General features: G+C 45.0%; 1 protein-coding gene across 8 annotated transcripts in view; it reads right to left on the bottom strand.

Moving 5' to 3' along the window:
- Positions 1–16475, bottom strand: part of UBASH3B (ubiquitin associated and SH3 domain containing B) — a 184506-nt gene that overhangs the window by 81027 nt on the left and 87004 nt on the right. Inside the window, exon 1 of one of the 8 annotated variants that reach the window (XM_023558216.2) lies at positions 3015–14045. The exons of the other annotated variants lie outside the window; for them this stretch is intronic. Coding sequence (XP_023413984.2) covers positions 3015–3141 — 127 coding nt within the window. The 5' untranslated portion in view covers positions 3142–14045. Of the gene's footprint in view, positions 1–3014; positions 14046–16475 lie in introns of those variants that run through there. 8 annotated transcript variants of the gene reach the window in all.

Consider the following 16475-nt stretch of genomic DNA (forward strand, 5'->3'; position numbering starts at 1 on the left):
CTTCTCTTGAACCATCTCAATAGGTTCCTTTGGGGAGACTGCTTCTTCTGTCTCTCCAAACTATAAAAGGAAGGGTGGAATTTAGTCCCTCACTCATGGCAGGCAACATAATTAGCCAAGTGCCCTTAGACAGGTAGCGCTGGCTGAGCAGAGGTCTTTGTAACTTTGGAGGCTTAGGTCAAAAGTATAACAACGAAGCTATGTGGGTGTAACTGTGGATATCAGGGACGGGGCAGTGGAGGTTCAGTGGTGGAATTCTCACCTTCCATGCAGGAGACCCAGGTCGATTCTGGGCCAACGCATCTCATGCACAGCCACCACCCATCTGTCAGTGAAGGCTTGCACGTTGCTATGACGCTGAACAGGTTTCAGCAGAGCTTCCAGACTGAGAAGGACTAGGAAGAAAGGCTTGAGATCTACTTCTGAAAATCAGCTAATGAAAACCCTATAGATCACAATGATCTGATGTGCAACTGGTCAGGGGGATGGCACAGGACTGGACAGCGTTTCGTTCCATTGTGGACGGGGTCGCCATGAGTCTGGAGCCAACTGGACAGCTGCCAGCAACAACAACAACTGAGGCAACACTGTGCCTGTGAATGTGGAAAACACTTGGCCCCCGGCAACAGGGCTGAACAACATGCCAGGGGTAAAGTCTGGCTGGGGGCCTGCCATTCAATCCCATCTCAGCAGTGGGCACCCAGATCTGGCAGGCCTGCTCCTTTAGCAGCCCGGGCATCCTCTGATGGGGGTCAGCACTAATAAACACACTGGAGCTCGGGTCAGGGGGTCTGCTTAAAACATTGGCTCTGCTCCTTACTAATGGCAACCGAGGGAAATCCTCTTTGGGTATTGGTATCTCATCTATAAAAGTGGAAGAATAACGATTACCCCACAAAGTGATTGTGAGAGTTGAGAGACAGTGTTGTATAATGGCTACACCCATGGACTCAAGAATCAGTCAGTCCTAGATTTGAATCCTGTTCTGCCCTCACTAGTTATGTGACTCTCTGGCAATTGACTAAATATAGCAAACACTCCGTTTTCTCATCTGAAAGGCAGAGAATGGTAATGACGCTCAGAGTGTGGTTTGGAGGTCTTCACTGAGCTGTGTCTGTGCACAGTGGGCATTCTACGAACGTTCTCTGTTAACTGGACAGATGCAAGAAGTAAAGTACAATGGAAATGCAAACAATTGTGATGATTTTCTAGGCTTTGGGCACGTTTTGCCAATCCATGTGGTGCCTTGCATATAGTAAATGCATAATAAGTGACTGCTACACGTAATTAAGGCATCCGCAGAAGCATTTTCACTCTGGAATTAAGCTCAGAGATTAGTATCATTTCCAATAACTACATTCCAGGCTGCCAACCCCACAAATTAGTCTCCAACTAAAGACGTGCTGTACTTGATTCAGCTCTGTATCGGGGGGGAGGTATTTCTGGTGACGGTGAAGCCACAAGGGATTTGATGACCTGTGTAGTTTCAATGTGTCATCAAAAGGCCCTTCCTCCTCTCACAGTGAGGACAGACATACTGCCAACCAAAAGGTTGAAGGTTCAAGTCCAACCAGAGATGTCTTCAAAGGCCTGGTGGCCAACTTCTGAAAAATCAGCCATTGAAAACTCTATGGAGTATAGTTCTACTCTGACACACATGGGGCTGCCATGAGTCTGGGTAGATTTCACGACAACTGGTAACGGGCATTTCTCCATTTTCACTAGGAAAGAGCAAGAAGAATTTGGCTGCTACACACCGCAGTTGGGTTAGTGTGACCAGACTAAAGGAAGCAGCTAGGATGAAACAAGACTCGCCACATGTTGATAATTATTGATGCTGGATGAGAGTACACGGGGGTTCATTATACTATTATTCCCTTTACTTTTGTGAATGCTTGATAATTTCCATAATAAAGAGTTAAAAGAAAAGAAAAGGGGCAGCTGCTACCCAACTCCAGCCCACTGCTAACATGCAGGATGAGAGCCTGGAGCAACCGCGCTATTTCTTGGAATGATGATTTTCATCAGTTTCCAACCACTGTGTGAGGTCATTCTACCTCTTCTTACTTGCCACAAATGTATTTCCTTAAGCACATGAGAAGTATTCTTACTCTCACTTTGCAGGATGGGTGACTAATCGCACCTATACCCTCTTCTCAGTTACCCGTTAACGTTGAGTTGATTCTGACTCATAGTGACCCTACAGGACAGAGTAGAACTGCCCCCATAGGGTTTCGAAAGAGTGGCTGGTGGATTCGAACTGCCGACCTTTTGGTTAGCAGCCAAGCTCTTAACCACTGTGCCACCAAGGCTCCTCTTCCCAGTTAGTGATTTTATGACTAACGGCTGACATTAATTAAATGTTCACCATGCATTATGTCACTTAATCCTCACAACTATCAGTTCATTATTATCATCCCATTATAAAAATAAAATGGGGCTCAGAGATGCTAATTAACTTTCCCAAGGCAACATACAGATCTTAAGCTGCAGTCAGGATTTGAACCCAGGCGGTCTGACTTAGCCACTCTTATAGGACAGAGTAGAACTGCCCCATAGAGAACTCCTGTGCTAGGAAGACTAAGCTTTGGCATATTTCCTTTTAGCTTTTGTTCTTTCCAGACACAACAGCTCTAGTACTTTTACTGTGTCTCTTTAAAGAAAACTTTTCAATCCCTTAAGCACCTCAGTGCCGTTCTCCAGCCTTGGTTTTTATCTCTTAAGGTTCAGGAACCCAAGCCACCGAACATCACTCCAGGTGCTGACCCTATTATTTTAGGGAACTTAAAAAACATATTATCACATTTTATCCTCACAGCCATCCCAACTGGGGCTTGGGCAGTTTTCCAAGGTCACAGAGACAAGTGATAGAGCCACTGTTCGGCCCAGGACCCATGATTTTTGGTACTCTTTCCTCCCCTCCTATCTGATGTCACTCCCATGTACTGATTTCAGCATTGTTTCCAGAGCTGCCCTGCATCTGGAGGGAAACAATGGCATTTCCCAAATCTTACTGGTTAATATCATCCGGACGATTCCACTTCCTAAATCATTGGTGGGCACTGGTGGTACAGTGGTAGAATCATCTCCCTCCAGGCAAGAAACCAGGTTCGATTCCCAGACAATGCACCTCAGGCGCATTCACCACCCATCTGTAGGTGGAGGCTTGTGTGTTGCTATGATGCTACCCAGGTTTCAGCAGGTCTTCCAGACTGGGATGGACTAGGGAGAAAGCTTGGCAATTTACTTCCAAAATCAGCCAGGAAAACCCCTATGGATCATGGATCACAAGGGTCTGATCCGCAGCAGATCATGGGGATGGTGCAGACAGGGCATCATTTTGTTCTGTTGTGCATGGGGTTGTCATGAGTTGAGGGCCAACACAATGACAGCTAACAACAACAAGTCATTCCAGGTCCATTTCCTTCATTCTACTCAACACAGAAGCTCTTGCTTGGATGATTTAGAGGTTCTCTTGGCTGCTATATGAAAAACGGGGCATCAGGATTGGAGGAAGGCTCGTTAACAACCTGCGTTACGCAGATGGCACAAACTTGCTTGCTGAAAGTGAAGAGGACTTGAAGCACTTACTGATGAAGATCAGAGACCACAGCCTTCAGTATGGATTACACCTCAACATAAAGGAAACAAAAATCCTCACAACTGGACCAATGAGCAACATCATGATAAATGGGGAAGAGACTGATGTCGTCAAGGATTTCATTTTACTTGGATCCACAATCAACGCCTATGGAAGTAAAAAAAAAAAATCAAAAGACGCATTGCATTGAGCAAATCTGCTGCAAAAGGCTTCTTTAAAGTGCTGAAAAGCAAAGATGTCACCTTGAAGACTAAGGTGCAGCTGACCTAAGCCATGGTGTTTTCAATCACCTCATATGCATGTGAAAGCTAGGCAATGAATAAGGAAGACCAAGATGAACTGATCCCTTTGAATTGTGGTGTTGGCGAAGAATATTGAATACATCATTGACTGCCAAAAGATCGAACAAATCTGTCTTGGAAGAAGTACAACCAGAATGCTCCTTAGAGGCAAGGAATGTGAGACTATGTCTCACATACTTTGGACATGCTATCAGGAGGGATCAGTCCCTGGAAAAGGACATCATTCTTGGTAAAGTAGAGGGTCAGCAAAAAAGAGGAAGACCCTCAATGAGATGGACTGACACAGTGGCTGCGACAGTGGGCTCAAGCAAAACAACGGCTGTAAGCATGGCGTTGCAGTGTTTCGTTCTGTTCTACGAAGGGTTGCTATGAGTTGGAAATGATTTGATGGCACCTGATAATAGCAACAGCTGGGCTGCTGGTTTCACCCTCGCTGCCATTCTCCAATTCCCAGTCTATCCTCCACTGAAGCCAGAATAATCTTCCTAAAATACCAACCTGGATCATGCCACTGTCTTATGTGAAATCCTTCAGAGGGTCCCCAAAGCTCGAGCCACAGCCCATGCTGGCTTCCATCAGCCTGGCTGCCTTCCTCTGTACCCCCACCCCTACATGGCCTATACTTCAGCCAGAGAAGCCTCTGCAGTCCCCTAACACTCCCTGATACTGTGTTGAACTTTGCTCGCTTTGTTTTCTCTACTGGGACTATCTGCCCACATCTCCTCTTTTCTGCCTACTGAACTTTGATTTAGGAAATAATATTGGAGTTATTATTCTCTATCCTTGAGCAAAGAGAATGTGACCCAGCTGCAGCTGGACTCACAAGGACTCACAGGACACATCAACTGGGCCCTGAGATATGAAAGCAATAGCTAGGACAATCTTGGAAAATATCTTTTAGGGACCCTTTCACATAAACCAATCAAACAGAACACAAAAGACTTTCCACTCTTACCTTTTTCTATTAGCATTTAGTGAATAGAAAATCTGTCGGACCAATGATGGCTTTCCTGACTGTCGTTACTGAAATCTGTACCAATGATTATTATGAAAGATGATTCAACATGCAGAATCAGGTTAATCTCACAGTTTTTAGCCAATCAGTGAAAAGGTGAAGCTTTCAATGATTTTACTCATTTTGTAATGTTGATGTATACTGATGATTCTGTAATTTCCTTGGACTTGGGCAGACATGGCTGTGGCAGCATGTTTGTCCGTTTGCCCACTTTTGCTTATTCTGTAATACTTCCTTTGGCTCAGGCAGACATGGCTCTGGCAGTGTGCTTGTCCGATTTCCCACTTTTACCTTTTTGAATATATGCTGAATAAAACTTTCTTTTTGCTTTACTAAACTTTGTGACTTTTTTTCCTTGCAACAACTCAAAGGATGACTTTAAGACTAAGTTGAGGGTTCACCTCCTCACAAACCTCCCCAGTGGCCCTTCTTACACTTTACTATCCTTATCCTCCACTGGACTATAGCTCTTTGGAGATAAGGACCCGTATCTGTTTAACCGTGTGCCTTTAGGACTTAGCACACAGTCAATGTCCTGCAGTGTTCATTAAATGAGTAAGGACTGAATGAATGAAGGAATGAACCCTTCCCCACTGTCATCTCACCCCAGCAGAGCAGCTGTCCTTGGAGGACGCACAGCACATTATAATATTCCTCTATTAGCACTAAGCTGCACTGAAGGCATTGGTGAAAAACAAGGCTCCGGGATTGACGGAATACCAATTGAGATGTTTTAACAAATGGATGCAGCACTGGAAGTGCTCACTTGCCTATGCCAAGAAATTTGGAAACAGCTTCCTGGCCAACTGACTGGAAGAGATCCATATTTATGCCTATTTCCAAGAAAGGTGATCCAATCAAATGCAGAAATTATCGAACAATATCAATAATATCACATGCAAGCAAAATTTTGCTGAAGATTATTCAAAAGTGGCTGCAGCAGTAAATCGACAGGCAACTACCAGAAACTTAAGCCGGATTCAGAAGAGGACATGGAACCAGGGATACCATTGCTGATAGCAGATGGATTCTGGCTGAAAGCAGGGAATAACAAAAACATGTTTACCTGTGTTTTACTGACTATGAAGGCATTCGACTGTGTGGGTCATAACAAATCATGGATAACATTGCGGAGAATGGGAATTCTGAAACACTTAATTGTGCTCATGAGGAATGTGTACATGGATCAAGAGGCAGCATTGAAACAGAACAAGAGGTTATTGCATGGTTTAAAGTCAGAAAAGGCGTGTGTCAGAGTTGTATCCTTTCACCATACCTATTCAGTCACGATGCTGAGCAAATAATCCGAGAAGCTGGACTATATGAAGGAGAACGAGGGATCAGGATTGGCGGAAGACTCATTAGCAACCTGCGTTATGCAGATGACACAACCTTGCTTCCTGAGAGTGAAGAGGACTTGAAGTACTTACTGATGCAGACCACAGCCTTCAGTATGGATTACACCTCAACATAAAGAAAACAAAAATCCTCACAACTGGAACAATAAGCAACATCATGTTAAACAGAGAAAAGTTTGAAGCTGTTGAGGATTTCATTTTATTTGGATCCACAATCAACACACACGGAAGCAGCAGTCAAGAAATCAAGACACACTGCATTGGGCAAATCTGCAGCAAAAGTCCTCTTTAAAGTGTTGAGAGCCAAACATGTCACCTTGAAGCCTAAGGTGAACTTGACCCAAGCCCTGGTGTTTTCAATCGCCTCATATGCATATGAAAGCTGGACAATGAATAAGGAAGACCAAGAAGAATTGACGCCTTTGAATTGTGATGCTGGTGAGGAATGTTGACTATACCATGGACTGCCAAAAGAACAAACAAATCTGTCTTGGAAGAAGTACAACCAGAATGCTCCTTAGAAGCAAGGATGGCAAGACTATGTCTCAGATACTTTGGACATGTTAACAAGAGGGATCAGGCCCTAGAGAAGGACATCATGCTTGGTAAAGTACAGGGTCAGTAAAAATGAGGAAGACCCCCAACGAGATGAATTGACACAGTGGCTACCACAATGGGCTCAAGTACAGCAACAATTGGGAGGATGGCGCTGGACTGGGCAGTGTTTCATTCTGTTGTGCAGGGGTTGCTATGAGTTGGAACTGACTTGATGGCACCTAACAACAACATCAGCACTTATCAGGCTGGTCTCTAGTTATTTCCTTCTGTCTGTGTCCCCCACTACACTGGGAACATTCCCCTCCATAAGACTGTGAGATTGTCATGGGCAGGAGGTACAGTCTTGAATACAATGCAGGGGTTGCTATGAGTTGGAACTGACTTGATGGCACCTAACAACAACATCAGCACTTATCAGGCTGGTCTCTAGTTATTTCCTTCTGTCTGTGTCCCCCACTACACTGGGAACATTCCCCTCCATAAGACTGTGAGATTGTCATGGGCAGGAGGTACAGTCTCGAATACAAAGCACAACACATAGTAGGTGCTTAATTCATTGAATGGAGTGACTCCCAGGTCCTTTTTCCTTCTTGCCAATGATGCCATCTTATACCTTGGATAACTTCTGCCTAAATGCACTGGCTTGAATTGGCTCATACTGAAACCGCCTCCCACTTCTTTGCCAACTCATATCTTAGGAGGTCTGTCCCTACTGCAGTGGCATTTACTACAGACAGAACTTTGTGCTATCCGTAGACATGTGAGTTTTGCTCTAAACTTCCTTATCCAGGTCATTTATAGAAATGTGAAAGAAGCCCAGACTCAATCTTACTCACTGTTAAAACTTCTCCCCTTGCCTGGTCCCTAGGCCTTGGTCTACACCCCTTATCCTGGGCTGTCATCTCTTTACTGTGTACTTTTCATTACAGAAAGGCAGGCAAAGGGGTATCCATCTAACCATCCATCATTCATCTGCCTACCCATCCATCTGCTTATCCATTCCATATATACTGAACAGCTAAGAAGGACCAGGCCTCATGCCAGGCTCTGGGGAACTCAGTGATAAAGACATAGTTCCTGGCCTCAAGGACCTCATGGTTGAGACAGAGGACAAATACGGAACAAACAATCATAATGCCTGTCATATACATGCTCACTTGGTAGTTTAAGGTGTGTGGGTGGATTGCCAAGAGGGACAGATTAACTCTGCCCACAGAGAAGGTGGGATTTGAGCTGGGCCTTGATAGATGAGTGGAATTTTGCCATCCAGATACGAAAGGAGAAGGAACAGCAGGTACAATGGAGGAAAGGAATGAAAGTACAAGAAGCTGGCAAGAGGCCAGCACTGAGGTGGGAGGTGGCATGGCCAGAGAAAGAAATTCACCTGTTTATATTTTCTATTTTTTTTATTATATTCATCATGTTGTGCAACCATCACCAGTATCCACTGCCAAATCTACCATTGCCATTAACAGATACTCCATGCTTCCTAAACAATGGTTCTCCTTTTCCCCCTCCCTCCTGTCCCTGGTAACCACTAATAAACTTTGGTCTCGATACATTTGCTTATCTAGATATTTCACATAAGTGAGATCATACAATATTTGTCCTTTTGTGACTGGCTTACTTCACTCAGCATAGTGTTTTCAAGTGCATTTATATTTTCTTACAAGGAGAAATTTTTTTTTATTGTGTTTTAGGTGGAAGTTTATAAAGCAAATTAGTTTTTCATTAAACAATGAATACATAAATTGTTTTGTGACTCTGGTTGCCAGCACCGTGATGTGTCAACACTCTCCCTTTCTCCACCCCAATGCCAGTTTTCCTGTACCTTCTTCCCTTCTGGTCTTTTCTTTTGGGCTGATGTGCCCATTTATTCTCAATAGATGATTGAACTACGAGGCACATTCCTCACGTTATTGTTTGCCCTACAGACCTGTCTAATCTTTGGCTGAAGGGTGACCCTTGGGAGTGACTTCAGTACTGATTTAAAAGGGTGTCTGGGGCCATACTCTTGGGGTTTCTCCAGGCTGTCAGACCAGCAAGTCTGGTCTTTTCTTAAAAATGAATTTGAATTTTGTTCTAATTTTTCTCCCACTCTATTTCAGCCTCTATCGTGATCACTGTCAGAGCAGTTGGTGGTGGTAGCCCAGCAATATCTAGTTGCTCTGGGCTCAGCCTGGTGGAGGTTGTAGTAGTTGTGGTCCATTAGTCCTGTGGACTAATCTTTCCTTTGTGTCTTTGGTTTTCTTCATTCTAGCATGAGAAAATTTTTGTTTTTAAAAAACATGGGCCAATAATACTATCTTTGTAAATGAAGGAAGGCATATTGATAATGGCCTTCCCTCTACAGAAGCCAGAAAAAAAAAATCCAGAGCTTCATCTGAAAAGCCAAAGAAAGGGCCTTAAAAGGAATCCATTCTTTCAGCCAACATTAGCAGCCGTGACACACTGATATATTTACTCACTTACAATGGTCTCTCCCAGTGACTCCATGTTACCTCAGACCAGAGGCTTCTTTATGATCTGTTTGAATCCCAAGAACTTTGAACAATCCTTGGTGCATAGTAAGCACCAAATAAATGCTTGCTAAATGAACTCCCTGGACCCCTTCTACCTGCCACAAACTCTGCTAGATACTGAGGATAAAGACATGGACTAAACACAGCCCCTGCCCTTCAAGTTAGGGGGGCTTGGAGTCTAGTCTATTATGTGACCTAGTTCCTCAAGAAGCCACTTCGGAGTGGTAAGAAATTATTTCTGTTTTAAATCTTGGAAAGAAAAAAAAGACTCTTCTACAAGTCAAGAGACGAGTTTTTAGTGATGACAGGAAAGGCCTCGGCAGTCCTCTCTTATGTGCTTGTGCACACTAATTTCACAGGGCTCTTCCTTCTTGCTGCTCAGGAGACATGTTCGCTGGGAGGCAGTGGCTGCCGTGGAGCCTCCCCACGCCAATCCGTCATCTCCCTGCAAGGGCAGAGCTCTGCCTCACTGCTTTTCCCCAGGCTGTTCCATCCACTCATGCTCACACACACACTCACACATGCTCACACACACAGACACACATGCCCGAAGGGGTTTCACAACACATGCTCATGCACTCACACAACACATACTCACACACACTCAGTCACACACGTTAATGTATATGAAACACATGCTCCCGCACAATTATACTAATACGGTCACACCTACATACACACATGCTATCATACAACCACACACAATCTACCCACTCACATATACACATTGACACACATTTTCACATGCACACACACCCACTCATACAACACAAGCCCACATACACAGCACACACTCATAACATTCACACAGTACACATTTACATTCACACTGTACGCATATGTTCACACAGCACACACACATTTACACAGCACACACACGTTCACACAGCACACACACGTTCACACAGTGCATATACACATTCACATAGTACATACACACATTCACACAGTACACACATTCACACAGCACACACACACATTCACATAGTACATACACACATTCACAGAGTACACACACATGCACACAGCACACACACATTCACACAGTACATACACACATTCACACGGTACACACACACATTCACACGGTACACGCACATTCACACAGTACACACACAGTACATACACACATTCACACAGTACACACACATTCACACAGTACACACACACATTCACATAGTGCACACAAACATTCATATAGTACACACACATTCACACAGTACACACACATCACACAGTACACACACATTCACACAGTACACACACATTCACACAGTACACACACACATTCACACAGTACACACACACATTCACATAGTACACACACACATTCACACAGTACACACACATTCACACAGTACACACACATTCACACAGTACACACACATTCACACAGTACACACACACATTCACATAGCACACACACACATTCACACAGTACACACACACATTCACACAGCACACACACACTCACACAGTACATACACACATTCACATAGTACATACACACATTCACACAGTACACACACATTCACATACTATAGTACATACACACATTCACACAGTACACACACACACACTCACACAGTACATACACACATTCACACAGTACACACACATTCACATACTATAGTACATACACACATTCACACAGTACACACACACACTCACACAGTACATACACACATTCACACAGTACACACACATTCACACAGTACACACACATTCACATAGTACATACACACATTCGCACAGTACACACACATTCACACAGCACACACAAAAAGCTTCACACAGCACACACTCATAACGTTCACACAGTACACATTTACATTCACACAGCACACACACAGGTTCACACATTCACATAGTACGCATACACACCTTCACACAGCACACACATTCACACAGCACACACACATTCACATAGCATGCACTCTCACATGTTCATATAGCACACGTTCACACTCACACGGCACACACACATTCACACAGCACACACACATACAGCACACACACACATTCACACAGCACACACACATTCACACAGTACACACATTCGCACAGCACACACACATTCACACAGGTACACACATTCACGCAGCACACACATTCACACACACATTCACATAGCACACACTCTCACACGTTCCCATAGCGCACATTCACACAGCACACATTCACACAGCACACACACACACATTTACACGGCACACACACTGTAAACATGTTCACGTAGCGCACATTCACATTCACACAGCGCACACACTCTCACACACAGCTTGAGCCGTTAAAGCGGCAGCACTCACAGTTTCCGTCTATTGGTGGTTTCAAAACAGGAAGCCTGAGTGGGGAGAGGAGGTGTTGGTAAAACGAGAGCTGCTGTAGATGGGGCCCAGGTGCATGGACTGAATTCAAAAAGAACATCTTGCTGGTGCCTAAATCTCCTTTGCCGGCAGGAGAGCTGGGCTGCAGGAGGCCCTGACTTGGCCCAGTTCCTAGCCAGGATCTGTCCTGGTTGGGAAGGTGCAGTGGCAGCCCCTTGACAGCCTGTCTGCTGATGGTTCAGCTGGCTGAGCACAGGAGAAGATGCAGCCTCCAGATCAAATTGCATCTGTCCCTCAGCCAGGGGTTTTTCTGCACGGGAGAAGGGAAACACCCTATACCTTCCCATCTGCCCCTTCTCCTTTGGAAACCACCTCTTGCAGGAGCCTTCCCAGCTAAGGCTTGTCTGCTGCCCTTCCTCACCCCTTAAGTCCTGTTTGCTGTTTACTCATCTTGCTCCTTCTGCTTGATGCCCGCCCCTACTCCCACTCTGAGATGGATTCAAGCAGGGACCTGTTTTCTAATATTCGGGTGCTTACAGCACTTTAGGAGTCTCTGGGTGGGGCAAATGGTTAATGCACTCGACTGCTGACCCCAAAGTTGGAGGTTGGAGGTTTGAGTCCACCCAGACGTGTTTCAGAAAAAAAGCCTGGTGATCTACTTCTGAAAAATCAGCCATTAAAAGCACAGTTCTACCCTGACACACATGGGGTCACCATGAGCTGGAGTTGACGCGACAGCAACTGTTTCAACTGGTTTGTATTTTGCAGAGTTTTGTCATATCCAGCATCTCCTTCCATCCTGAAAACAGTCCCATGAGACTGTTTATACCCATCTTACAAACGAGGAAGCTGACAACAAAGACATGAAGTCACATGCTCTAGAGTCCACTTCTAGAAGCAGATCGTCTGATCCCAACTCTCCATATTTAAGGCAGTCAGAACTGGAACCTCCCATCCCGGCTCTGAACATAAGATGTGTGAGGCAGTCAGCATGTCACAACAGCCAGAGCAAAAACCGATGGCGAGAAGTGGTTCAGAAGTAAAGGCTGCCGCAGGCCGGGGGCGTCTAGGCCTAGCACAGTCCACGGAGGCACTCACTTCACCTCACCCCTCACACACATATACACGTGCACACCTGATACTACATACACACGTCACACGTGCACACACACATACTGCGCCACAACACACCACACACGCACGAACATATGAGTGTCATTCCCTCATACACGTATACACACGTACATACGTCACACACACCTGATACTACATACACACATCACACGTGCACACACATACACTGTACCACAACATACCACACATGTGTGAACACGAGTGTCATTCCCTCATACACATGCACACACGTCACACGCATATGCATACTGCACCACAACATACCACACACGTGCAAACACACACGAGTGTCATTCCCTCATACATGTATACACATGCACACATGCCACACACACACTTCATACTATATACACACCACATCACAGGCACACACACACCACATCCCACCACACACACATTACACTTACACACACACTGCACAACATACCACACACACACAAACATGACTGTCATTCTCATACACATATACACATGTGCACACACGTCACACACACCTCATACTATATACACACCTCACACATGCACACACATTACACAGCACAACTTACCACACATGCACACACAAGTGTCATTCCCTCATACACATATACACATGTGCACACGTCACACACACCTCACACTACATACACACATCACACATGCACACACACATTACACTGCACCACGACATACCACGCACACAAACACATGAATGTCATTCCCTCATACACATATACACATGTGCACACACGTCACACACACCTCATACTACACACATCACACGTGCACACACATTACACTGCACAACATACCACACGTGCACACACGAGTGTCATTCCCTCATACACATATACACATGCACACATGTCACACACACCTTATACTACGTACACACATCACACATGCACACACACATCACACACACACAAACTGCAGCACAACATACCACACACACGCAAACACAGTTGAGTGCTCACTCCTTCACATACATATACGCAAGCACACATACATGTGCACACACACATCACACCACACACGTGCCCCCACATACCACATCACACATACATACATCACACACACAAATACACTCTCGCTGTTCTGGCTAGGGTTCATTTATACTCCAATTGCCTGAGACAGTCGGGACTGATTTCCACAGTCTATATATATATTTTTTTTTTTATAGAGAAAGATTGAAGGGAAGCCACAGTGAGATGTTTCTGGAACTGTGAATGACATTTCTGGAACTTCTTTTTCCCTCTCTCTCTCTGAGAAAAGTGATTAAAAACATCTTCCCTCAGCAGTGACCTTGCAAAGGAAACTGGCCTTGGTGCTCTGAAGCCGAGGGCCGGGGGGGCGGGGGGCACCTGCTTAATCCTTTGTACCATTTCCTGCCAAAGGGCATTCTGGTTAGGAGAGTGGGGGTGTCAGCAGGCCGCCCTTGAAACAGCCTGAGAGAATAAAATCTTGTGATACTGCATCTGTGGCTGGAAAGAGGCAAGAGGGGACAGAAAATGAGACCAGATCGGATTTTTCCGTCAGGCTAGCACTTCCACTGTCAAACCACAGCCTCCTTTTCCCAGTCCCCTTTCCTTCAGGTTTCACAGAAGGAACAGCCAGGCTCTGTATAACAGGACATCAGAGGTCACGGAGAAACGATGGATTAGGCTCCAGGGAAGTTGTGGAATTTCCTTTCCTAGAGATCCTCACGATCAGATGAGAGGCTCCCCTCCTTGGGAGACTTTTCTGCTCTTCTCCTGTCTGGAATACTGTCCAAATTTCCCTCTTTAAAAGCCTCCCCTGACCGGCTCCAGACTTTAATGCCCCCTGAGGTCATAGACCCTGGCCTGTCCAGTCTTGCTGACTGACAAGTGATAAAGAATCAGCCTGGAGGAAGCAGATGCTCGAGATGACCTTTGAACCCCAGCCAACTTCACAGTGTCTCTTGCAGGGAGCTATTTTGGCTGCGGGGCTGGAAGGGGAGCTCTCAAATCCCATGCCACCATAGGACTGGAGGGGCTAAACTCCAGCTTGTGAGAGCAGTGAAAGAGACCCAGGCTCCAGAAGAGATCTGGCAAAAGGGGAGGAGAGATGTCCGAGGGGAGTTGAACTCTTGGGTTGGGTGACATACCAAGTGATTGCTCAAGGCTGGTTTTGTTATTCAGCAAAGGGCCCAGGAAGCAGAATCCATGGGAGGAGGGAGGAGGAGTGAAACAGGGTTGCTGACTCCAGAAAAGGCTCCAAAGCAGCCTGGCCACCCAAGTTCAGGAAGTGCACACAGTCAGGGGGCCCGGAGGTCATGAGGGCTTTACAGGCGAGAAGGTGAGCAGCTGGACTCCTTGCTCATGGGTGTGGCTCTTCCAGGCAAACCATCCCCGGGCCTCATATTCCAAATAGATCAGCATTCCTACCAGGAAATTGGCAAAGATTTGAAATCTGGAGTCTTCGATTACTGTGAAGCTCCTGAGGAGTGGGATGATGAATAACCAGCATGTGAACTGACGTGGAGTTTCTGGGTGGCGCAAATCCTAATGTGCTTGGCTGCTAATCGAATGGTTGGGGGTTCAAGTCTACCCAGAGGCACCTCAGAAGAAAGGCCTGGAGATCTACTCCTGAAAAATCAGCCACTGAAAATTCCACGGAGCACAGATCAACTCTGACACACAGGAGGTGGCCATAAGTTGAAATGGGCTCAATGGCAACTGGACCTGGAACTGACCTAGCCCTTAAAGTTGGAGACCTGAAATGAAGCAAACATGACCTCTAGTTATGCTTCTTAATTGAATTTTGACATGAATCTAAACATTATTTTGTTATTAAGCAAGCAACAGAAGTGTGCTATATTTGCTGTTGATTTATGTTTTTGTTTGTTTGGGTTTGTTTTTGCTTTTTGAGGCACTTCATCAATATCTTTGTGTTAGGGTCAAATGGATGATTCTTAAAACTCACCATTATGGGGGAAAAAAAAAACAGAACATGAAAAGGTCCTATGAATTGAAAATAAATCGAACAGATGTTTTATTCTTTGCCAAGTTCCTACAGGGGAAACCCTGGTGGTGTAGTGGTTAAGTGCTACGCCCACTAACCAAGAGGTTGGCAGTTCGAATCCACCAGGCGCTCCTTGGAAACTCTATGGGGCAGTTCTACTCTGTCCTATGGGGTCGCTAGGAGTCCGAATCGACTCGACAGCAGTAGGTTTGGTTTTTTTGGTGTTACGTTCCTACAGAAAACTGAATCATGTCACAACTTCCGTCATTAAACTAACTGGGAAATAAAGTCGATCTGAATTTCTAAAATTTTAAATAGAAAATAAACCTCATCATTTTTAAGGTGAAAGAGCTAAAAACTTGGAAGTCCTTTAAAATTATTGGGGTTTACTTTGATGCCTGAAGATCCATCCATAGGTATCAGTATGCATTTTCAGGTAAGCAGGAATCAAAATCCCCGAGGACAATTTATTTTTAAGTTATACTATACACTCTAATCCCTCATCTTGTTTATATAATTATTATCTCTCACTAAAGCAGGCCTCTGCTGGCAAGCTTTCTGCAAAACAATGTGTCTGAATAATGGGTTCTACTTCCCTTTAAAAAGAATACCGTTATGATGGTTGCACAACACAGGGAGCATAAATGTTACTAAATTGTGCAGGTAAAAATGGTCAACATGGCCAACGTTTTGT

This window comes from Loxodonta africana, chromosome 15, assembly GCF_030014295.1.
Source record: "Loxodonta africana isolate mLoxAfr1 chromosome 15, mLoxAfr1.hap2, whole genome shotgun sequence".
NCBI lineage: Eukaryota > Metazoa > Chordata > Mammalia > Proboscidea > Elephantidae > Loxodonta > Loxodonta africana.